The sequence below is a fragment of the Pyxicephalus adspersus genome, chromosome 11 (genome assembly GCF_032062135.1).
Source record: "Pyxicephalus adspersus chromosome 11, UCB_Pads_2.0, whole genome shotgun sequence".
In the NCBI taxonomy this organism is placed as follows: Eukaryota; Metazoa; Chordata; class Amphibia; order Anura; family Pyxicephalidae; genus Pyxicephalus; species Pyxicephalus adspersus.
In genome coordinates this window covers 46882700-46909152 of record NC_092868.1, presented here as the reverse complement: position 1 = coordinate 46909152, position 26453 = coordinate 46882700, and the positions used below count along the sequence as shown (strand labels likewise).

Sequence of the window (26453 nt, the reverse complement as noted above, 5' to 3'; positions counted from 1 at the left end):
GTTCTTACTGTAACCCAAGCTTACCGCAGGGTTTAGCTCCTACTATGGGGTAAATGAGAGCAGCATTAAGTAAGTGTTTTCTGCTAGCCTAGCTAGGGTTTTTAGGGGGCAGGCCAGCTATCCCATAGCAACAAGCCAACTGAAGCCTAAAGTAGAGCTAAGTGATTCATCTAAAACTGGAACAACAATGGGCTACCTCCAGGAAAATCATTCTTTTTCCCTAGCACATCCACTGTGTCTGCAGGAACTTCAGTACAAATTGAACATGCTGCATTGTGAGCATTGGTAAATTGTAGTCTCTCCCGATAGACAAGCAAGGTACATCTGGTCACTTTGAGCCCTCTGTTAAACAATGAACTCTTTTTGCCTTTTTTTGGTCATCCCCCCCCCTCCCCCCTTTCTTTTAAAATTCCCGAATATGCTGAAAAATGTTGTCCCAACAATGCTTTTGGGACTAGACGGGGAGTGGGAATTTTCCTTTCTGGATCATAAAGGGGCATAACATTTTTAAGGCAGTATAGTGTAAATACTTTGCTTTATATTGATTAAACTGTTATTTGCATACAGTACTACTTACATTAAGTCTTGTAAAATAATGTCTGTAATAATTTGTCACATTTACAATTGTATGTCTTAAAAATGAAAAAAAAAAAAAAACTATGTTATGGAGAGACTGCTCTGGCCTCTAAATTAATTCAATGCATCTTTCTATAATTAGGTTGATAACCAGCTAATTGGTACCACTCAGCCCGTCATGCTCTACGCTACTCCAAAGACTATTGAAACTTCAGAGACGGATTCTGGCCCAGCAATACAGATCAACGCGATGAAGGTTCCCAGCAAGAACGCCTTCACTGATCTGTACAAGGTAAGGTGACTTTGAAGGCCATTTCTTTTCTGCTGCATAGTAAGTTTTATTTGGTACAAAATTATTGCAAGCTAAAGTAAATGAATTTTTGCTTTCTCAAGATGTTCAAATCGGTGAAATAAGTGGCTTTTCAAGAAATGATTCTGAAGTTTATCTATATGAAGTCTTCTTTATGCGGTTATCTTTTACAATTGCCACTGTGTTGGCAGGTTTTATTTAAATGCAAACCAGTCATTACTTTGAGTATTGTTTAGTTATTACAGTAATGTGCTCAGTGAGGTTTTTTGACACTTTATAAATTATTTATATTCCAGGAAGAAAATGATATCTTCTGCTATGAGTAACTAAACTTTAAATGTTTTACAGTAATTCTGGTGTGTGTTGTTACAAGATGTCTTTCAGCTGTTTCCTTCCTAGGAATGGAATGAATGTCCTGGTTTTGCATTTATCTATCTGGTATTTGCCTGCTCTTCATGTATGAAAGTGTTAAATTTAAGGACCACATTTAAGGAACTTAATGTCACGTTCTTTAGCTTTCCAGGGAAATAATGGAGTCTTTAACATTTAAATTTCATGTAGTGGCACAAATAAATTCATAGCTAAAGTGACAATTTTCTCTTCTTTTCTCTTTAGCACCTTCTGATCACGGCACAAAAGTTTACAGTTCAGATAGAAGAGAAATTGCTTCTAAAGCTGCTGAGCTACTTTGGATTTGGAAAGTCAGAAACAGGTATGACATTATGAAGCTATCGTTAATGAGAACTCCTTTGTGCTGTTAGCTTGGCATCTTACACCCTGTTTTCAGCAAAAGTCCAGTTGTAATAAAACATCGGTGATGCAAGCATGTTTTTGTTTTTAGCTACAAAGAAACTGCATATAAGAAATCAATCTATTCAAAGTAGACCAAACGAATTATTTAACTAGTTGTTCTTTTTTTCCCTCTTGATAATAATATCAAAGGAGTTTTAAAGGTTTACCTTTTTTACGTGCACTTTTTTAAAATATTAAAAACTTAATACCCCTTCCAGCATCCATTGGCCTCCATTGGCTCTTCAGTTCAAGAGCTGCTGGCATTGCCTCTGTGTGTGTCCTGCCTTTGAGAAGACTCAATATCTGGTCAAGCAGAGGGTGGGGACCGCCATTTTTACTCGATTGCTGGAACGTTAAAGCTGTTATATGAATCGCTAATTTGGAGTGTCATTTGTGTTTACTTCACACACTCTTTCCAGAGATACAGCATCAAGAAAGCATCTCCTTGCTGCTGCTCCTGTTGAACTTCATTTTTCTGTCTTTTTCTGCTGCTCCGCTACATTGACTTCAGTCACTTCCAACCATCTATCCCTCAGTGAGTTACTCTCTGAGTTTTGTGACTACTTGAGGCCATGCGTCTTACCTGGAGACCTGTGCATTGCCTGTTCATTGAGCATTCAACCTGTTGTAGAGCCATCTGCTCCAGAGTCAGCCAGTGGACTCAGTGGTGGCATTCATTAAGAAATAAGAGTTTTTGTCTTAAAAGAGGTATATCAAATCCTGTATAGGTAAAATGTACTGTTAGACCCTTATCAGCTGTGTACTTTTTAGGAGAAAACAATTTCAGGTAGACTTCCTCAGTCTGTAGTGTCTGCACTGTGTGTTATGTACACCTGGAGGTGTTCCAGGACTTGTGAGGGATGGCTGATGTGGACCTCCCAGCTTTAGTGTTTAAAGAAAAACTAACTGTGCAAGTTTGTATTTAAATCCTGGAATTTTCTTGCTGAATTAGTGAATGCTTTGGTAGTTTAGTGGGATCAGTACACCCTGATGTATGTTCTTCATCTGAATCGTTTTCCTCGCCTGCTCCACAGGATCAACATGCAAGGCATTATGGTGATCCCCATTATTCCAAATTGACCCAGGTAGATGTGGTTTGATGACTTGGCAACATTTCTTGCTAATGCACCAAGTCTATCTACATCTACCAACCTAGGGGCGATTTGCCATTCTGCTACTCAAAAGCTTGCTTTAATTGCATGGCTGTTAAAGCCCAGGATTTAAGTCAGTAATTCCTACCATGCTCAAGGCTGGGAAATCTACTTCTTGCAAGGTCTATCATCTGATATAGAAAGCCTACTTCACTTGATGAGATCCTAGGAAAGGAAGTTTAACCCCAGACGGTTCTCCATGAAACAAAACCTCTTCTTCCTCCAATTGGGTCTAGACCAGTGTTATGCATTTAGCACTATCAAAGGTCACATCTGTAATCTTTCCCCTCTATTTTAAAGACTGTTGGCCTCCATGTCCTTATTCATGAGGTTGCATCCCATCACCTCTGGAAGGCAAGGGTCTACTGTGTGCCAGAACAAAGAACATTTGTCCTAAGTCCCTTTGTAAGACTCTAGTTTGCCTCAGCCTTTACCAATATCTCTGTTTTACAATGAATGCATATTATTAACAATGTTTCCACCAAACACAGTTTTTTTTGCTGTCGCAGTTTCTTATTGGTGGTAAAACTTACCTCCACCAGGGGGCGTACAAGGGCTTTACATTGGATGCATGCTTTCAATAAAGAATGGTGACCTAGTGGACAGGTGAAAGATAAATAACTACATTTTGGTAATGTTTGCAACAGTAGGTTTAACAGGACAGTAAACATTACATATATTGTGTACTTTTTCCTGTGAAAGAAGTTTACCACTTTACTTTTTGTTTGTGGACAGAAATTCAGAGGGGGTGAAGTGAGGGAACGAATCAAGGTTAAGAACATGAACCCAATAAGGTCTGCAGTATTTAAATTAAAAAGGAAATGTCCATTCAAAATATCCTGTCAGTGGCAGCAATGGGCTCTGGGATCAAGGTGAGCAGGGAGGTCCAAGATTTTACTTTTGATCATGTGCAGTCTGGAACAACAAAGATTCTAATTCTGAGAATTAGAATGTACTGCAATGTACTGGGTACTCAGGAATGTGCTGCAGCGCTGAGTCCCAGGTTCGAGTCTCGGCCAGGACACTATCTGCATGGAGTTTGCAGGTTCTCCCCGTATTTGCCTTGGTTCCTCCGGGTGCTCCGGTTTCCTCCCACATTCCAAAAACATGCAGTTAGGTTAATTGGCCTCCCCCCAAAATTGTATACTGTATTAAAGATTAACTTTCTTAAACATTAACATACATAAAAACATTAGCATATGACTGAGGTAGAGACATCAGGTTGTGAGCCCTTTTGAGGGACAGTTAGTGACATAACTATGGACTTTGTAAAGCGCTGTGTAATATGTTGGTGCTATATGGTGTAATAATATTAATATCAAACTTCGTTGCAGATCCTTAAATTCTTCTGTTTTAGAAATGTTAATACCAGCACCTTGTACAACTAATTAATCAGTGGGAGAGTTTGAAGTTGCTCCAACCAATCAGTTTACAGCTAGGTACACACTTGTAATAATTATCGTTAGAAAACGAACGACTAACGATTATACACAATTATGCCTGATTATTTTGAATAATCGTATCGTGCACAGTTTAGTACATGTTGTAACAATAGGATCGTTCAAATATAATCCATGAATAATGTACACACGCTAGATACGATCGTTTGAACGATGCAGGAAGTGACATGTAAAGGAGAAAGTGTACTGCAGAACCATCCACGATCACTGAACTGGGAATGCAGTTCAGTGATCACTGTAAATGGGAATGCAGAGACTGTACTTGTGATAAGACAGCAGCTTCGTAAACTGCTTCGGAGTTAACTTTTAAGTATGTCCACCTAAGAAACAAAATGTAATATATTGCAGCCTAGCAGTTCTTAGATGTGGTAGCTTCATTAGTTTTCTTTTTTAGGGTAACTACTGTTTCTACAAGCAGTGTCCCCCCAGAAATGTTGGCTGAGTAGGAAGAACCTGGGGTGGTTGAAAAAATGGTCAGGGTAACGCATTACAAATTTAGTGTATCCAGCTGTTAATGCCAAAAGGAATTCAGTAACCCCTAAAATTCTGTCAGGTTTCTGCTCCCCCCAATACTTTGTTCCAACTTTCTATCATCTTTGTTTTATACCCCAACTGTCCAGTGTCCCTGTATTGTGACCAAACTTTTCAGTAACCACGCAAAAACAGCCAGGTGGTGCCCCCTGCTAAAATGACCTGGATAGTACATTGTACAAGTGTGCTGGTCACTTCCTATGCAATGAGCTCAGAGCAGTTCTCTGATTTCTTTAATATCTCTACCTATATTATGGAAATGATGAGCAGAGAGTGTTCAGCATTTCTTGTCCTAGGGTCACAAAGCTGCTACTCCATAGATACAAAGTGAGAACAGATAGGATTACCAATGAAAGGTAAAGAAAAATAAAGCCCAAAAGCAGAAAAAGAATGCAGCCAAATATAATATATATACACATAGTTATTTTCTTTGGCGTTCAAATACTTTTTTTTTTTTTTTTTTTTTTTTTTACAAAATAGCTTGGGTGGCATTTTATATGTAATGCAAGTAAAGTTTTATTGCAACCCTAGTGGAGTTAGAGAACCATTGTGGCACTGTACATATAACATTATTCAAGCAGAATCTCAGACATCAAACCTCTGTGTTTCGCAGTAATTGTCTGATCTCTATTGAACTTTGGTGAATGCCGTGAAATAGCGGGCATGATTCTTTTCTCTTGGTTTTGTTCACAGATACCAAGAAAATAGTTTATTCTGATAATTACTCTAGATAAGCCAGTCTGTAAATGGTCATTAGTCTTGCCTTGATAGTTGAGAAGGGCAGATTGGTCTAATGAGACAATTGCCTCACTGTTGCTTGTGTTCATGGCCCATAAAAGAGATTCTATTATGATGTAGAGCAGGAGTTCTCGGTACCAGGGACTCTTGTTCTAGCGTTGGCCCTGTAAAGAGAACGTGTCTGAATGTATTTCCAGATGTCTCACGCTCTGGAGAATGAGAATGGCTGTCGAAGTCCAGCCTGTCCTTGTTCACACATGGGGGCAGCACGGTGCCTCAGAGGTTAGCACTCTGGTCTTTGCAGCCCTAGGTCCCAGGTTCGAATCTTGGCCAGGATACTATCTGCATGGCGTTTGCAGGTTCTACGTGTGGGTTTCCTCCTACATTTCAAAAACATGCAGTTAGGTTAATTGGCTTCCCCCCAAAAAATTGACCATCGACTGTGGTAATGACATATGACCATGGTAGGGACATTAGACTCTGAGCCCTTTGAGGGACAACTAGTGAGATGACTATAGACTTTGTACAGCGCTGCGTAATTTGTCGGCGTTATATAAATACTGTTTATTAATAATAAGGTATCACAGAAGGCAATGTGCCCAGCGCTGTTATGCAGCCTTGGAGTCTTCGCTTCAATCAACTTAATGCTTTCAGCATGAAGTGGGTACTTTCCTGTCATACTTTTGTAGGCTAACCCTAGCTTTAGACTAGACTGTGTCTAGTTTAACTTTGAGTGTCGTTTGTCTCCCACCTTGAAGTGATATTCATATTACTAGAAATGTTTTGTCTAGTATATGCTTAGTGTAAGATTTGTATATTTAGGCAAAAACACAAACTAACTTTCCAAAAAGAAAATACATATTTTTTGGGTAAATATTTTACCTCTAGGGGTTGACATCAAAAGCAGTCTTGAAGTGCGGTACCTTTCCTAGGCAAAAGCTATTTAGCATTACATGTTAGCATTTGTACAACAAAACCTTGATATAGTACATAATTGTATACCATAATTAAAAATGTATAAACTTAAAAAGGTCAAAAAGAATGTTATTTTTTTAACCACATTATTTTACAAGGAGCTATTAAGGGCTGAAGTTAGCACTCTGGCCTTTGCAGCGCTGGGTTCCAGGTTCGAATCTTGGCCAGGACACTATCTGCATGGAGTTTGCAGGTTCCCCCTGTGTTTCTGTGGGTTTCCTCTGGGTGCTCCAGTTTCCTCCCACATTCCAAAAACATGCAGTTAGGTTAATTTGCTTCCCCCAAAATTTGACCATAGACTGTATTAGAGATTAACATAAATTAACATATGACTGAGGTAGGGACATTACATTGTGAGCCCCTTTGAGGGACACTTAGTGACATGACTATGGACTATGTAAAGTGCTGCATAATATATTGGCGCTATATAAATATATATATATGCTGTGTATTTCTAAAATGATAATTTGGTTAGGTGCTGTTGCCGTATTTGCAGTGTAATGTCGAACACAAAGAGCAGAGGGCCCCTGAACAATGAAGTAGCTTGGGGGTCCTCATGCTGGTTCGCGGATATGATGCTCTCTTTCTAGATTGCTTCCTGACAGTTTGTTGTGCCCACAAGTGCAGCCTCCTTTTTTGTCCGTTTCCTTCTTTATTTCAGCATTTATCACTGGCATTAATTACCCCCATGCAAAACATTGAACAATGTATATTAAAGTAAATCTGTGACTAGTTAAAAACTTGATTAGAAGATAGTAGAGTGGCAACTTGAGTAGTTCTCCAGCAAGACTTGGAAGTGCCCCAAGCCTTCATTCAAATTTTAACTTTCCAGGAAGTATCAGTTGGTCTGAGCAATGTCTTAGCCCTGCATATGATTTAACCAGAAAGATCTTTCATGGTTCACTTACTTTAGTAGGTGAACTGGTTTGCAGGGAAACAAAGGTAAAGTTTATATAACCAGCAGAGTGAGAGGGATGGGAGGTAAATAAGGCGAACCTGTTGCTTTGCCCTGCATAGGCAAAACATACGTCCCCTGCAAGATTAACTGATAGCATTCAGTGCTCAACCTACAAATGTTTTTAAGACGGGTGGGAAAAAATTTTAGGTGGGTGGTAGCCCCTATTTTGTGACCAAACTCTTTGGCAAACCACCCAAAAACAGCCGGGTGGGTGCTGAAAAGTGCCAGGTGGTGCGCCCAGCTAAAAGTGCCTGGGGAGAACCCTGGCATTAAATGATTGATCCTTCTACAGAAGGGTCCAGAATATTGTAGATAAAAGGAAGGGATCTTGTTTGTGCTGACTAGCGTATCTCCGTACAATATTCCTTTATCTCTGTAATGGTGTACCTCTTGCTCTCTCCCTCTTCAGTAACACAGGCTGCTTCCAGTAAAGGCTAAACATTACAGTTGTATGCTTACATTGTATGAACATTTTAGGAAAGGCTTTTCTCTATTTTAATATGACTGTGCCCCTGTGCCAAAGCCAGCTTCATAAGTACATGGCTTGATAAGACTGGTGTGGATTAACTGAAGTGGGTTACACAAAGCCCTGACCTCGACCTTGCTAAAAAACAAAAGTTCAAACACCCAACCAAACTGTAGCCAAGTACATATTTAGGCAGAAGTAAAGTCTTTTAAACAGACAGACCGTAGAGACTGTCACTAAAGTACTGACGGGCAGCCTTTATTTTTATGACAGTAGAGACTGTGGAGTCTTTTCTGTGAAAAAATTATTATACCGTCCTGTCAGTACTTTTGTTTCTACTAGTATACACTGATCGTAGCCCAAGGGAGATCCCACACCATTAGGGGGATACAAGAAAATTGTAGGTAGATCCACTGGTTAGCCCCAACAAGGACCCTTCGTTGGTTCAGTGTGTACCAAGCATAATTTCCTGTCTGGGATGAAGCAACTGCTGCACACCTTGTGTACTCCATGTGCAAGAGTTACCACCCACCCAGTCAAAAGGCCAGAGACTCTGAACTCTGTAGAAGAACATATATAGATGGAAGTGCTAACAACTAAAGGCAAAGCAGACATCGTAGTACTAGATCGAATCCTCTTGGCAGGTTAGTCTGCCACTATGTGCCAATATGTTGTGTATACTGGCGCATTATGGCAAACACTTCTTGGGGTCCTGAAATGTCCTTTATCTTTTGGTGGTTTTTCTTCCCCTTTATGGCCCATGGTTTGAAATAGAATGTGTAAAGCGGAACTAAACCCGGTTAGTACTCACCTATACCCATTCCATCATGGGCTCCATCATTTAATTTCTTGTCTTCCTCATCCTGATCTTCGGTTTTCTTGATTGGTCATGCCGAGATGACGTATCTCTCGCTCATGCTTATAAGAGTTCATTTGGTTCTGACAACTGCAGGGCAAGCAAGGATGTGCAAGGTATTCCAGCAACTATATTGCACATGCACAGCTCAGTGATTGTGACAGCTGATGCAAGAATACAGGCAGGTAAGAATGCTTATTAAACAAGGGACATTGCCTGTTCCATTCCGCAATAAATCCCTGCCTGGTTGTCAATTTTTAAAGTGAAATTTTTTAAATCGCCTTTAACAAGCTATAGGTGTCCTAGTCAAATGTCCATATAAGTGTATCTAATGTTTTTTTAACTCTTACAATGTATTTATGATTATTACCGGTATTGCCTTGCCAGAAAAGCCCACATTATTTGTTCTATGCCCCAGAAATTTGTCATACAGTGTGACCCGGAGCTGTGTGCTGCACCAGCATTTTCTAGTTTCTCAGAGCCACCGCTGACGTTAACGCGGCACAATAGCTAGGGAAGAGGTGAAAAGTGCAGCCTAAAACTGAAGGGACTGAGGATCATGAGATAGAAGCATTACTGAAGCCCTTACAAGTTGTTATTTAGCCCAGACATTCTGCTAAGCTAAAGCACTGGCAGCACTTGAATAGCGAGAGTGCAGAACAGATTGCATAATGTAGTCATTGAATGCCCAGGGCAGGCTGGGAGAAAAGCTGTTTGGGGAACCAGGGGGAAAAAAATAAAACGGCTTAGCTGTTTAATTAGCCAGCACATCACAAAGCCTCGCTCAGCACTCTGCCAACAGCACCTCTCAAGAATTAAAAGCTGCATGAGATGCTCACAGATCCGTATTGAATGTACGGGCTGGGATGTGTTTGTCGGGTCAGCCATGAAATCTGGTGACTTGGGACATGCAGACATACGCCGTGACCTTTGGCAGTATCCATCCTTGTATCATTGTGTGGTGCTGATGACATACGTTACAGTATAGGATTGCTTTTACACAGCAGAATGAGTCCATGTCAAGACTGCAAGCACATCTGTTTGCTTTGGTTGTGATATAATCATTGTTATCTACTTATTAGATAATGGTTTGTAATTGCGGACCATCTTTCTAATGCTTGCCATGCAATCCTCCTGACTTTTATTCTGTCAACAAATGTGCAGCAAGTCGTGCATTCTCGCGTCTGAGTATTTATAGGTGTTAGAATACATTAAAGCCTGAGGAGGATCATGACAATTAGGCAAGTAGATTCTTACTAGGATGTTTAGTAACAATAACCTATTGCTTTTTTTTTTGTGGAATTCTCTGGGTCATTCTGTAAAGTTTCTCACTGGCATCTTAGAAATTTAGAAAAAATAATGGTTTCCTCTTTTCTGTAATAAGCCACCAACAATCAGTCCTGGCAGAGATCATCTGCTGCTGCTAAGATTTATGAGTGCCATTTAAAAGCAGAACTAAACCCAGTTGATATTCACCTGTCCCCTTCTGTTGCAGAGGCGGCCATCTTCTTCCTTCCCCTCTTCGACATTTTGTCAATCTTTATCGGTCAGGATAATGTACCTCCTTTGCACGTGTGTGGGAGCATATTCAGTCCTGGTATCTGCACGGGAAACCAGGTGCTGGATTTCCTGGCATGGAATGCTGAGCTGCGTATGCGTAGCTCAGTGTAATATGACAGCTGGGTGGTGGTCGGGCAGGTACCTTTCCGCAATCAACACCTGCCCGATCACACTTTAGTTCCAGTTTAAGTGTTCAACTGCCTTCCGTCTACATAACTTTTCTTCCTGAATAGCATCTTCCTTGGCCTCTGCCTCTTCAAAATAAATTAACCCTAACCGGAGGTATCATTAAAAATTTTGTTTTTTTTATTAAAAAAATACTGTTTTCCCCTCTTCAATCTTTTTTTTTTGGCATCTTTGCGCTTCTGATTTATTTTGTGTTTTTGTTTATTTGTAGAAGTTGAAAAGTGGGACGAAAATATCCATGAGAAAACTGGGGAGGAGAATACAACCCAAAGAAGATTTTACTTTGAAAACTTGAAAATATCCGTACCACAAATCAAACTAAGTGTTTTCACCTCCAATAAACTTCCTTCTGATCTCAAGGTAAGGACTTTGAAGAATTAGCATGGTATTTAAAAAATCTACAAATCCAGACATTCAGGTTGCTTTTGGAGTTTATTTTGTGCTGCTAAAGAGCCTCTTCTGAGTTAGGTTGTTTTGCATCCATTTTCGCTTTTATGGGAAAACAAAGCAGTTCAGATGCAAACTATTCTCTTACAATCCCTTACAAAGCCATCATTTGTACAGTGTTATTTTACAGTAATACATAAATTCCAGCACATGCTATTTGTAAGTTAAAGTACACACCAGGGATCTGTTTTTATTGTTTTATGCAGCCTTGTTACATGATCTGCCCTAATTCTGTACCTGCACATCCCCTTCTTTCCTTATTTTATTAGGTGTTCTAAATGTTATGCTGTATGTCCAGGCTCCCTGAAGCTGAGGGAGGCATATTTGACATGCTGGATTTAATATGTGTACAGACTTTTGTCGCTCGGGCAAAAATCATGCATCTGTACAGCTGTCCTCCTACATGGTTTAGCGATCCCTTCTGTCGGATCAGTAAAGGACCTACAAGAACTATTGCTACTGTTTTTGAAAGGGAATGCAGCAGTGTGCGTCCTGCTTCATAGAATGAACAGCTCTGTCACTGGCAATGATCACAAACATGTGTCCAGTGACGGTCCTTAGGCATCTGTGATTAGGCTACATAAATGTTAGATTTCTGTCCATGGAGACAATCTTTCATGATGTTTTCCAGTGACAGATGAATGCACAAGAGTTCTACACACAGTGCCTATTCTGATCTTTGGAGAGGGGAGAGGACGAGTAAGCAGCACCCCATTGTGCTCTCCTTCCTTGCCTTGCACAGCGGTCATTCCTGATTGTCACTCATGGATCCATCCTGAAGTATCCATGAATTACATTGGGTGACCACTCTTCACATGTCAGATTCTCTCCTGAGAAGAGGGCGATGATTACCTAATGTGTGTATATAGCCTTAGGCTTGGCACCCACCACCTTTCAGAGGTAACACAAACAATGGAAGAAGGTATATTTTGGGTACAATGTATTACTGTATTAAAGTACCGGACAACCTTCTTCTTTACCTTTGGAATTTTTCAAGGGAAGCTTGGTAATTTCATAAGTATAAAAAGTGATTAAGGCAACTGTGGAGCAAACAAAGTCCCAATCTTTTCTATCAAACAGATTGTGAACCAGACATTTACAGCAATGAATCTATATTAGAGATTAGGATTTAGGAACTGGCAGGACCAAGAAAAACAGTGCAAATCAGACCAGGTGGACATTCTGAGTCGCCTGGGGTATCCACATTGATAAGGGGCACGAAAGTGATACTTTTGCTGAATTACAGACATTAATTAAAAAGACATTTTTAGGATTCTCTGTAACTGTGTCAATCAGCACAAAGACTGCCAGGAACATCAGTGTTATTGCAGCATTTATCTGTTGTCTGTCCGGCATTTATCCGGCATTTTGACATAAACGTTGGCTATGGGGGAACGTAACGTTTCTTGACTGCTTAACCTCAAAGATTTTTCTGCTGCTCAGAATCGGTGAAACTAGGAAAACGTTACACAAATGCCAATACAAGTTAAACATCAGGAAAATCAGCCCTTCATGTAAACAAACCCTTTATTTAGTTGCTCCCAACATTTTGCAGAAGACCTTATTCTTTTCCAGCATGACTGTGCCCCTGTGTGGAAAGCCAGCTCCATAAACACAAGGTTTACCCAGTTTTTTGTGAAGGAAACTGAGTTGCCTATACAGAGCCTTGTTGTTAACCCCATTGAACATTTGTGGGATTAATTAAAAAGTTGACTATTAGCAAGGTTTTCTTATACAACATATTAACCTCAGAAACCTTTTTTTGGCTGAATGGGCGCAGACATTCTCTGAAATCTTGGTAAAAACTTTCCCAGAGGACTTTTATCTACATAAAGGAGGCCAACTCCGTATAACACCCATGATTTTGGAACATGATGTCCTAACAAGCTCATATAGGTATGAAAACAGTTCAGATTTGTTTTAACTTGGCTTTATGCTGTTCATTGATATTACTTATCCCATTATTGGTTCTGGGCAGGGTGACAGCATTTTTCATCATACAGCCAAAGTAGTTACTGACTCAATATGAAATGTCAGCAGTTAACAATTAGTTAACAATCGATTCATGGCCACATATACCATTGTATATTCTGCTTTACACCTCCCTACTTATCCTGTGTAATACTTTCCCTGACCTCTTAGATTGTAAGCTCTTTTGAACAGGGTTCTTTCCTCTTGTGTCATTGTATCTATCCATCATTTGCAGCCCCTATTTATTGTATGATGCTGTGTAATAAAAAAAATAATAAACTCTGTTTCTTAGAAAGAGACTTTTAAATCTGCAATGTCTTACTCATGGCTTGATTCTATTTTATCTTACCCAATTATGTTGCAAATTATTCTCCAGAAGTACAGATGTTTAGAGTTTTGTTATACTGTCTCAACATGCTTCACTTCCAAAAAGTAATTCTGCACTGACCCAGAATGGGGTTTTCACACACGTCATTAACTTTCATTGTTTCATGCTCCATTAAGCTCCAAGTCCCTGTCTTTAGGTGGTAATACCCCTGCTCACCCACTACACTTTATCTACAGTTCTTTGCAAGAATAAAGCATAGCAATAAAATATACATTTTTTACATGTCGCATAAAATCTTCAGTTTTCTACGCCATTAACAATAGGGCTACTTACTTTTCCTTTTTAGGAAAAAATTCTCCTCTATTTCCTGCTAATGGACAGTGGGTGTGAAGGATTTAGATCAAGTGTCTACTTGAAAAGTCAATATTTCCATTGAAATGCGCATGATTTTGAGGAATAAATCTGTGCTGCTTGTAAAATAAACTATAAAAAGGATGGCGAGTGCAGCTGGAAACCTAAACAGTACCGGCTTCAGAAAGCTGACCCATCCACCTTGTGATTTGCTAATAATAAATAAAGGGCCAGTTCTAAGAATAAAACGTCTTTCACCCTATTCCCCAGTTCAATAACTTCTTCTGAGCTCTTCTTCCACTCCTCCAATCCAAGTGTCTACACATCTTCTACTGACCGCAATGGCTTGCAGCTGTGTTTTGCACCCTTGGTGCAGAAATGTTGTCCATTGCTGCTGACACAGTAAATTTTTGTATTCTCGAATGGGTCCTTACTGTAATGATATGGGCTAGTTGAGTCTTTGAGAAGATATAGTAAAGGAATGGGCCTTTTTCGAGACTGCTGCAGCAGTTGGGTTGAGCTTATTGGTCACCTGAGCAATGGGTTGGAAGTGGCTTAGACTTGTGAAGTGAACCTGTCCTTTGAAAAGCTTGCTAAATGGCTTTACCTGTCTGCATATGTTTTTTATATTCTGTAAAAAAAGTCACTGTTTCCTTTTTAGGCTTTAAAGAGTACTTTGGGTTTTCCTTTGATTAAATTTGAAGATGCCGTAATTGATCTGGATCCATATACAAGAGTACATCCATACGAATCCCGGGAGTTTATTGTCAATGATATCCTCAAACATTTCCAAGAGGTTTGATTTTTTTTTTACTTTTCTTTTAAGTGACTTTATGTATCCCACTTCCTGACTATGTTTGAGCACTTTTATTCTGCTGCGTATTCACTGCTTTCAGAATACAACTATACAACATTACAACAATACCCAGAGGAGATATAGTTTAGCTAAAATCAGTGAATTCGATTTGTTCATGCCACCAGACCATCCAGGAAAAAATCTCCAGTGCAAAAAGAAATATGTACTATTGTACACTTTAACCAGTGTCATTTATCATACTGGGGAAGTTCTAGAAGTTTCATTCTGGGCCTGTTTGTTTTAATCTGTGGGATCTAAAATTTGAACCTTAGCCTGCTAGGACAGCCAATAAACAAATATATATTTACACAGAGCATAAAAACCTACCATATACCCGATGATATATTTTCATACATCCATAATATGTCCTGTGTATTTCTCCCACCATTCATGTTTTACTAGCATATTCACATACGATGGCGCTGCTGAGTTATAAATCAATCAATAACCTAACTCTATATTGTCCCATAGGAGTTGCTCAGTCAGGCAGCAAAAATTCTGGGCTCAGTTGACTTCCTTGGCAATCCGATGGGCCTGCTGAATGATGTGTCTGAAGGAGTATCCGGTCTTATAAAGTATGGAAATGTTGGCGGCTTGATTAGGAATGTCACACACGGAGTTTCCAACTCTGCTGCAAAGGTACATGTCTGAGATTTATGCCTGGTCAGGATCAAAAGAGCTTTAGTGTTTCTTTGACTGTTTGTACTAATAAGCTCTGTCACACAGCAAAATAAGTAGGTGCAAAACTTCTGATTGAAGTTATTTTCGGATAAAGATTGCTTTAGTCAGATGCCTCGTCCTGTTTTGTCTCTGCACAGTACTCTAAAACAGTCTCTATGGCCTGCAGAGAGCAAGGCTAAAAAAACATTATGAATTGGGACTGTATCAGGAATTGAAGCTTTTCAGTGACTTCTGCTGACTCCTAAGTACAGTCTAGTCTTTATGGATAATATGTATCCATTGCCTGTCAAACGTTCAACTTATATCCTTGGTAAAAAGGGAGTTGACTGGTGCACTTTAATACTTAATGAGAGTAACCCTGACAAGTGCCACATAGCAAACCAACATTATGGGGGTTCACTGGTAACTTTTATTCTGACTGTAGTTATGCTACCACCCATCATTGCAGAACTCAACTGCATTGCCTGACTTTGCCTAAAGCAACCAACAGTTGGAGGCCTGCTAACATGTAAGAAGAGATGTGTAGGTTGCTGCTTATGTCAGAAATGCTAGCATGATAAAAAAGTATTTATTTTGGTGCATTTATTTATTTTCAATGATTATAATGCTTTTACAACATATTATATAAAAATGAATAGACCAATAGGGTACATCCATTTTACTTTGCAGACCATTGCTTAGTTTTGTGAGGTTTTAAGCAGGGTTTTCAGTCTTACTTACTTTCCAAAGCTGAAATCTTCAACACTGAAAATATTTGCCCGATTATATATATGTGTATATATATATATATATATATATATATATATATATATTTTTTTTTTTTTTTTTTTTTTTTTTTTTTTTGAAGGGTTTACAGAGCAACTGTGCCCATCTCTGAAGATTCCCAGCTCAGGGAAGGCAGCTCCTATTACATTTAAGCAGTCCAGTAGTGAATTATTAGCTTTATTTAAGTTCATGAAGCAAAGATAGGATTTTTTGATTGTAGTTTCTACTGAAGGTGAACTTGCTTTTTAGGATAAAGACCATACGTTCTATCCATTGGTGTCTCAACCTCATAAACCTGTGTTGTGTGTTACATAAGAAAATACAAAACCTGCAATAATATTTTAGCAACAACACTGGAAGTATCTGTTTAAAAATTTACTATAGTGGAAGAAGTGTTAGTAGACATTAAGCTAATGGGATCTGGGCATGGTACTTTGCTGTGCTCATAATTTTCCTTTTTTGGAAGCTGTAGCAGAACATTTTACAGAACATTTTTTTTTATTCTCAAACTCATTGATTTTCTGTTCTTTGATCATAACATTCATTCAGTGGACATGTATGCATGCATAGAGGTGACCAGCTATTGTCAATATTTCGGGTACACCCTTGATTGTAAGCTCTTCGGGGCAGGGTCCTCTCCTCCTCCTGTGTCACTGTCTCTATTTGTCATTTACAACCCCTATTTAATGTACAGCGCTGTGTACTATGTTGGTGCTATTTAAATCCTGTTTATTAATAATAATATATCCTAAAGATAATAGGGCTGGGCTTGGTCAGATGCTAAGCCATTTTTATACAAAACTTTCAGAATTCCTATTATGATTATATGATGATCCAATCCATCTATTGTAATCAAATTGTGTTCTTTTGTTTCATACCCCTACACAACCCAGGAACCCAGCTATTGTGTTTTATTATTGGCCAGCCAAGCCAATAAATGTGCATGGCCACACCTTTTAAGGCCACACTATTTTTACAATGATTAGTTGATCACAAACATTGTATAGAACAGCCAAACTTTCTTTGAGGCTTAAAAGATTTTAGAACTCAAGATAATCTGAATCATGCAAGCAGATTCTGTTTGGCACAGTTCAGGTTAAAGGATTTTGTGAGTCTATATGGTTTTCTGGTGTATTTGCAACACCTCCACCTGAGATTTTGGGAAGCCTACTCAGACAGATCAGCAAAAGACAGGTTCAGTAGATGAGGCAACGTTTTACTCAAAACTAGCTGTTGTCATTATACAAGTCACAGGGGGCCTCCATTCTGACATCATAGGTGCTAAAAAAGTCAGAAACTGCAGACCTATTACAGAAGTTGGTCAGAGAATAAGGACATGCTACATTAGTAATTAGAGATAGAAAGAATGTGTTGCCATAAACTTGGGAGCCCCATACATCTGTGTCCCCCACCTAGGGGTGTTCATCTTCCAATCTGGAACTTCACATAGCACACCAAAGTGATGCAGGGGTCAGAGGATGGAACCATGATAGTGAACAACACAGACATCCAATATTTTCAAAAGCATTGAAAGATGGCTGAACCTTTGGAATGGAGCAGGGATAGGAAGCAGTGGGAGCCAGAGAAATAAAAATAAAAGCTAATCAATGCAGTGATGTTTTTTTTTTCACTCTGAAAGGGCCGTTTCAAACCTTTGTCCAGGGTCAGCAGTGAACAGCTTCTGAAATAACATCGCCAAGTTGACGTTAATAAATAAACCCCAAACTTGTCACTTTTAGGACCGTCAGGCACCGTCTCTCCACAAGGATGTGCAGTAAAATGGTTTTGTCTTTAGTTTTGATGGATATTTAGGCATTGAAAGCAGATTTCTGTACTGTTGCCCTGGTTTTGCTTTATTCGGTTATGTTTTAAGACCTCTGGTCTCTTAAAAAAATAAAAAGGGGCTGCATGAGTTAGATGCATAAGCTATTTATGAGCTGTATCTGGTTTGGCCATTTTATGACTTTTAGTTTTATAGTGCTGTTGTTTATGCCTGTAATGGCTTTTCCATGTATTTGAGAACACACAGTGGGCAGTTTGCCTTCTTTTAAGTGAAGAGGCTCCGACGTATTGAAATTGGCACAAAATGGCAGGTTAAATAAAGTTCAGCCTACTCAGATTTAGCTGCGCTGTCTCCCTGATGGCAAATTCTAGTCTGTCATATTGTTTTCCCTTCTTTTTGCTATTTTAACTTGGATGCTAATCAGTAATAAAATGTGGTATATAAAGCGCCATGAGTCATTTTTCTGGGACACAATCCTTCTTTTCTTTATTTGGTTTCCTTTAGGGGTCATGGTTCTCGATTATGAAACCTTCTGTATTTTACTATTTCCAAATGTGTCAGCTAATGATTTTAAAGCTAACCTGTGGTTTGCTTGTGCAGGCAATACAACAGGTTGTCTTTATTGCCCCTACCCCCTGCCATTCCCAGCAGCACATATCTTTCCTTCATTTTCCTGCAGCTCATATTAATCTTTAGGAGGGAAGCAAATACCTGGCACTTATAGGCTCGGAGAAGCATGGGTCTTAATTCTCCCTCATTTCACAGAACTGGTGCTTGAAGATTGTCTCAAAACTGTCATTTAAAGTGGAACTAAAGCCTCACCTGTCCATGGAGGACGCCATCATCTTCCTCCTCCAACTCCTCCAAATGACATCCAACCTCATTCATGCATTCGTCCTGGTAAACAAATGATCATAATACAAGTGAAGAAGAGAGAGCGCAGTGGGATGCCGCTCGCTGGTTCTCCCCCCTCCCCTCTCCGTAGAGCAGAACAGCGCTATATGTACAGCGCTCCTTCATGCATCTTTCAGTCTTTTGTTTTTAGAAAGGTTTGTAAAAGATCCTTTCCAAAGAGAAAAATCTAACGTGTGTTTGTAGCCTAAGCCTGTAAAATCACATTTAAAGCAAGACTAAACTTTGCATTACTCACCTGTCCCTATTCCCTAGCAGGATGGTGCCATCTTCTTCTTTCTTCCTTGCTATCCTCGGGCATCTTGATTGCCCTGGGCCGGGATGATGTAACGCCTTACAGGCACGCAGGAGTTCATTTATTCACAGCACGCACAGAGAAACTCAGGAATGCCAGTCCAAACTGACGCTGCCCATGCAAAAAGGGTAAATGTATATATTATGCAGACCCTCTGAGTAACTTTCATTTTCTGGATTGGTTTGAGGTCCTTTCTTAAAAATATTTCCTGTAGTCAGCACATGGGCATTCATTCTACTTCTCACAGCCTGAGATATTTTTACACATCTTTTGTTACCACTATTACATATTTAGTGAATTTCCTGCTGTAAAGTTCAGCACATAGAGACTTTGGATCATTTAGAGAACAAAGAGCGTAAAGTGTGACTAAAATGATTATAAGATAACCGATCTTTCATCTGTTTCATGCAGAGCAAATCAACATCTGTTCAGCTATATGGGATTAAGCCCACTGCAGGCATTTTATCTCCTGATCATGTTCAAAGGGATATATTAAATATCATCATTCGTTCTGCATAAGGTGTACGATATCAAAACAATTCTGTATTTGTGAAAGTGACTAATTAGGAACCATGAATGATGTCAATGATAATATTTTATGGATCAGCTCTGGGTAAGATTAAACCCAAAGGCATATAAAAAAGACACACTATAACACAGTTCTGTAACTATTTATCGTTAGTATTATTATCATTATTATTATTAATAATAAGGTATATTATTAAGTTGTTTTTATATAATGCCGACATATTACACAGGGCTTTACAAAGTCCATAGTCATGTCACTAGCTGTCCCTCAAAGGGGCTCACAATCCAATGTCACTACCATAGTCAAATGTCATTAACACAGTCTAAGGGCAATTTTGGGGGGAAGCCAATTAGTCTACCTGGATGTTTTTGGAATGTGGGAGGAAATCAGAGCACCCAGAGGAAACCCATACAAACTCCACACGTGTCCTTGCTGAGATTTGAACCTAGCACCCAGTGCTGCAAGGGCCAGAGTGTAAACCTCTGAGCATTTATACATTCATTTATTTTTTAATGCAAGCTATGGAAGTACCCACATTTCACTTGGTATCAGCCTCTTGCAGACCTAATACTGTGCAGAAGAGAGTAAAGCAGCATAAGGAGGGGAGACACTACTGGAGAGGATACACTTTCATCAGTGAAGCTGGGTGATTCATCAAACCTGGAATGGATCTGGTCCAGGATTCAAAACATTTGCATCACAAATGAAGAAAACCATTGCAGGTTTGCTGGATCACCCAGCTTCACTGATGAAAGTGTATGCTCTTCAGTCTTGGAGATCGTTCATAAATCAGGCCCATTTTTGTATCTGTCATTTGCAAACTTTATCTAATGTACAAGGCTGCATAATATGTTGCCACTATATAAATAAAGTTGAAAAATAAATATATTCATAATTCATGTCTAACATATACCATAGAAAAATCCTTTTGCTTATGCTTGAGAACTATGCATTTTGTATGTGGTTAATAATATTCTTAAACTGTATTTCTATAGCGCCTACTTAATATGCAAAGCTGTACATTAAAGAGAAACTAAACTAAAAACTGCCAAAAAAATGCAGGGCAGGCTGATCCATCTGGGGGTCCTGCACCTGGTCCCTCGTCATTCTGGAGCTCCAGACGCCGCCATCTTCGTCTCTTCTTCCATGTTCTTCATCCTACTCACCCGACCCAGGCGCGAGATTGGGTGACGTAGGATGAAAAAAAATTTGACGACAACCCTTTTATGTAAGGTAAAAACTTTTTTTTTTTTTTTTTTTTTTTTTTGGCTTAACATCCTTTTTAAAAAAAAAAAAAAGGGGCACAGCACCGCTCCCTGAAAATTCTGAATTAAGGTACGCTTTAAAGAGGGATTGCAAATGAAAGACAGATACAAATGATGACACAGGAGGAGGAGAGGACCCTGCCCAAAAGATTTTACAAACTAAGAGGTGGGGAAAATAGCACATAATTAATTATTTAAAGCAATTTTAAAAATTTGGCATAAGGCAGGGCTTCCTTGCAGAAAGGGACAGGTTGTCCCTTCTGCAATAGGCATTCTTACCTGCCTGATTGTCGTCTCCTTGATCCAAACATAGAGGAGAAGAAGGGAGATGATATCAGCACCCACAATGTGGACAGAGGGGTATAAAAAGGGTATAGTTCCTCTCTAAAACTCCCAGGTACACATCAGTAGCGGTGTAGTAGGTAGCCAACAATTAGAATTCAGCAACTACAAACAGGTGCTACTCCTCATACCATAAACAATAGGTCTGCTTTCAACACTGTTTACCCCTTGTAATTTGTATGAGCAGATTTGCAGATGTAAACTTTCACCTTTTTTATTATATTCTTTGAGAGCAAAACTGTTGTAGAATGGACCAGGTTGGGTTCCCCCTTTTTCTGCATGAAGTCATCTGCAAACAAAGAATTATAAGTGCTTAGATATATTCAAGAAAGCAAACTCTGCATTCCTTTATATATGTTTGCTTTCCTGATTAGGTACCAAAGGCTGCCTCTGTATGATAGTCAGTGTTTGTTTCTGTTTTGCGATCCTAACATTATTATGGTTCTTCCCCACAAATATCCACCATCATATTGAAGAGGCTCAAAATGCTTACAAATGAACTGTTACAGTAGTGTTCAGGTTAACGAGCAGAATATGAGGTAGTTGGGACTAATGGTAATTTTGGGTTTAGGTCCACTGTAATGGAGTTCTCTAACGTTCATCTAAATCAGTTTCTCAACCAGGGTTCAATGGAACTGTAGGTTTCCTTCAGAGGTTGCCAGGGGTTCCTTAAGCAATGCACAATTTGGACCTCTTTGAGCTTCATTTGCTTTCATTTCACCTTAGAATAAAATTCAAGCTCCTGTGCTTTGCCTTCAATTCCCTCCACAGTTCTTGTCCCACTTACCTTTCTGACCTGATAGAAAAATACTCCCCTAGCTGCGCTTTCCGCTCCTCCAATGACCTACTAATGACTTCCTCACTCATAATCACACGCACAGCTCCAAGTTTTATTTTCCATGTCTTATTAGGCTTGCTCCTACTTTCTGCTCATTTTGAAGAGGCCTTAAAACCCATCTTCTCCAACTCCCCCACCTGTCTTCTTCTGTCTCCTAAAACCCTCACTACTTCTAACCATTCCATATCCCTCCTCTTATTGTGTGATACTTCCCCCACTTCCTAGATTGTAAGCTCCTAGGGTAGGGTCCTCTCCTCTTCATGTGTCACTGTCTGTATCTGTCATTTGCAACTGCTATTTATGTACAGTGCTGCATAATATGTTGGCGCTATATAAATCCTGTTTAATAATAATAATTTTCCTCACTGACTACCAGGATAATGCACTGTGAGCAGTGGATATAGTGATTGTAGCAGAGGTCCCCGAGACCTGAAAGTTATTTTTGGGGTTCCACCATATTAAGATTGTGAATCTAAACCCTAACTATATTTGATTTGCTAAAAAGACAGACACTGCCCATTACCAGTTTACTTTTTCTTAATAAAATAATCTTTTCATCTTTTTATCCTTTGTTGCTGATCACTATTAGTGATCTCTTCCAACCTTTTGCAGTCACTTCCTGTCCACATAAACTCCAGGGATGGGCGTATGACATTTCTCAGGGTTTTCTGATGTTGACAACAATGGAACATGCCTGCGCGATATTATTATAGCAGTGTGTGCTTTCTTAATGTAGGCTTCACTGCGATCCTATTACAGTCAGTCCCACACTATCCGGTCTTCCAACTTCTTTCAGTGCAGGCTAGACATTAGGCGCCACCATCTTGTTCCGGGTTCCTATTTATACAACATCCTATCTCTCACTGCGCATGCATGAGATCAGCACTCTGTACATTTGAGGAAAGCCCTTTCGGCCCATGCTCGATCAGCTTCCTGGGATAAGTGACCTATGTGTCCCAGGAGGCTCGGGGTTTCCCATTCAGTCACAGCGGTAAACATAGAAAGGGAGGAGTCTTTCCTTCCAATAAACAAAAAAAAATTAAAGCGGACCTAATCTCAATATTTTCACTTTACATAAAAGGGTAGACAACCATTATATGTAAAGGAAAAATTTTATTTATTTTTTTTTTAGGTGCATCACCCTTTTTTTTTTTTTTTTTTTTAAAAGGGTGCAGCATTGCCCCTTTATGTCTTGATTGCCGCGGCTTGGGAGTGCAGAGCCTCCTGGAATACCTACGTCATGCATCCCAGGAGGCTCTGGCTGCTCTTTCGGGCATGCGCAGAAGGGGGATTTTTTCCACTAAGGGGAAAGAGATGCCGATCTCATGCATATTATGTTTTCCCCCTATTTTTGTTTTCCCCCTACTGCGGGCTACATCACCCAATCTCGCAAGATGACAAGAAGAAAGAGAAGTCTGAAGATGGCCGTGCCCGACACTTCCTCTGCACGGGGATGAAGAGGAATTCTAGGATGACACAGGACCGTATTGAGAGAAGGTCCAGGGCCAACAATTGATCTGTGGGATTATTGAAGAGTGTGCCTGTTTTAATTTTTAATTCAGTTCTGCTTAAAAAAAACAAACACATTTTCCCTTTTATATACAGTAAAAAATGTAGTCATATATCTGCTTTAATGAAAGCTGCAGCCTATAAAATATAAAAAACAACCGTAACCGTAAACTATCAGCACTGAGGCCCTAGCACAGATATACCCATGTAATCATTTTTATATAAGTGCAGTTGGTAGAACATACCTGTTATATTAATATCCTTTTAGGGATCTTGGAGTGAAGTTTTCGCATAAATGAAGTTACTGCCTTCCCCAACCTCAGGTGAACCACATGGATGACTTTTGAAGGCTAATCTTTGATCATCACTGCATTAATATTGTGTTTTCTGTTGCCACTATGGACTGATGAATGCCACAATAATCCAGCTATCTGTCCTCTTGGCTGCCCCGTGACTGACTGGGGTTAATTGCAGGAAGTCTTGTAGCCCCTGCAACTATCAGCGAGGCAATATCTCACATAAATTCCCTATAAATAGTATCTTGAGGATATCTGCAGGGAGAGGTGTAATAATTGTGTGGGAGGAAGTTGATAAAAAAATTTGTTTTTGTCTGTTTTTATGAGGAACATAAAAATGTTTGTTACGCGGAATTGCTGCTTTTTGAAGAAAAGGAAACTGCCAGTTTTAGACCCATTGCAAACATTGATGTTTCTTTCACTAATGCCTCTTTTTGTTGTGTTCCATCCATGAGCCTGATTGATTAAAGTTCTCCAAGACTGGAGAAGATACACTTTCATCATTGATGCTGGGTCATCCAGCAAACCTAAAATGGATCTAGTTCAGGATTGAAAACATTTGCTAGCACATAGCAAATGACTTTGAAAATAATCCATTCCAGGTTTGCTGGATCACCCTGCTTCACCAAAGAAAGTGTGTCTTCTCCAGCCTTGTAAAGCTTTAATAAATCAGGTCCATTGTTGCTATGTGTCTAGTGTCTAGAATAAGCACTTAATGTGGACTTTATGTTTGGTTGTGGCTTTAAAAGAAGCACAATGTACCAAGCAGCATCTGGCAATCCATTTGACATAAATATTTCAAATGTGACCTATTCAGATTTCAAGGGAGCCTGTGGGGATAACAATATGGGAACTGTATTTTTTTCTTTTTTGCTATCCTAACTCTTTTTTCAGGCTTCACTGGCTGTTATGTTATGGGTCAGTGACTTACTAGGTTTGCCAAGCCAAGATGCTAGCCCTGGGTGACTACACACTTAAAAACAAGTAAGAGCACAACTAAAATACCGGCTTAAATCAATTAAATACAGTCTGGAAGCATGAAGGCAGCAGATTTTAAAAATCAATTAGAAAAGCCTTCCCCTGCCAGCATGTTGCAAAGAAGGATCCCTGTTGTATAGAAGAAGTAGTCTCCCCAGTATTCTTCCCAGAATTTTTTTAAGCCAGATGGGAAGAAGCTGAAGGGGACTGGCAACCCCTTTATTTTTATCCAGCATTCAAAAACAACCGGGTGGTTACTGAAAAGTGCCGTGTGGTGACCCAGGTAAAATGGGCTGGGGAGAACTCTGTTCTCTGTAGTAGCACAAGACATGCCCTAGAGCGGTGTTTTTCAACCAGGGTTCCTCCTTAGGCTGCTAGAGGTTCCTCAAGCAATCAATGTTTTTGGCTATCTGTAAGAGTGACATTCTTCCCAATAGCCAGCAATGTAAAAGGCTTTCTTCCTACTGACTACCATGCTAATATACTGTCAGCTGTAGATATAGTAAATATAGCAGGTGTTCCTGTAGACCTGTTATTTTGGGGGTTGATCCATGATAAAAAGGTTGAGAAATACTGCCCTGAGATGTCAAACCCCAAAGCTCTTCAACTATTGGCAAGCAGGGGGATTTGTTGGAAATCTGCAATGAGCCACAAAGAGCAATGGTCCCTTTCTGCAGCATCTTGATAGATATCAAGCCTTGGTTGATTTGAGAATTGCTAGAACAAACGGGCCATTAATAAGTAAAGCCCCCTAAAAATCCATGTTTACTGGCCATCATGGTAATCCCATAGCCTCAGTGCCTACTGAAGCTCAGCTAGAACTGGCAAACAATTCAGAAAAGTCCAAGAAACCATAAAGTCCTAATTGCAGCACTTGTGTTGGTTCAGAATTCAATGTGTCTATGCCAAAGGCCAACATGACAATCAGCAGGTAGCATTTATAGAAGGTGAAGAGTCACCAGTGAGCAGTGACGGGTAGCATGATTAGTTTATTCTTACAAGCAAAAAAAAGAGAGCCCATCTGTAGAAAAGTGCTTGCAGATATTTTAACCTGGAAACTATGCAAGTAATTTAAGAAGATTCCCTTTTATCAAACATACAGTAAAAATAGTTTGCAGAAGTGTTTAGGGGCCAGCAGCTTGGTGGTTTTATAGTCGGCAATGTAACTGCAGTTTTGAGATTATGGTCTTAGTTCCTACTGTTGCCCACTCTGGGTTTGTGAATTCTCCCTACTTGTGTGCGGGTTTCCTCCTACACTCCAAGAACATGCTGCGGTTAATCAGGTTCCTTCATTCCAGGTTCCCTAGTGGGTTTGCGTCTGTATGGCTATAGTAGCATCATTAGATGGTAAGCTCCTTTGGAATAAGGACTGATGTGATTGATTAGGAATGTGGTTTCTCTGTAGAATATGCCCACACTATATAATCTAGTAACGCAGTAATTGCCCATGTGGTGAGCATATTATGTTTGCATGAGATGCACTCAACAGCTATTAAAGAGTATAAAACCCGTAGGAAGATAAGAAGCTTGCAGCCTTGCCAGAGGACATTCCAGCAGGTCAGAATGTCTTTGGCAAACCACGAGTTAATATATTTTTCCTCTTCTGAAAGTTATCTGTTAAGGGTATTAGTTGTGTTTAATAAAGCGCAGTTGCCCTCTCCATGAACCCGTCGTGACTCTACAGTTGGGGTCATTCCAAGTTCAGGCTTTGGACTTTTGACTGCCTTCTGTGTATGTGAAAACAGTCC

At 39.6% G+C, this 26453-nt stretch overlaps 1 protein-coding gene across 2 annotated transcripts in view; it reads left to right on the top strand.

Moving 5' to 3' along the window:
- The window catches only part of VPS13D (vacuolar protein sorting 13 homolog D), a 135553-nt gene that overhangs the window by 66135 nt on the left and 42965 nt on the right, over positions 1 to 26453 (top strand). For both annotated transcript variants that reach the window (XM_072426241.1, XM_072426242.1), the window contains 5 exons: positions 719 to 868; positions 1502 to 1598; positions 10771 to 10919; positions 14318 to 14452; positions 14984 to 15151. In XM_072426241.1, the coding sequence (XP_072282342.1) occupies positions 719 to 868; positions 1502 to 1598; positions 10771 to 10919; positions 14318 to 14452; positions 14984 to 15151 (699 nt within the window). The remainder of the gene's footprint in view (positions 1 to 718; positions 869 to 1501; positions 1599 to 10770; positions 10920 to 14317; positions 14453 to 14983; positions 15152 to 26453) is intronic.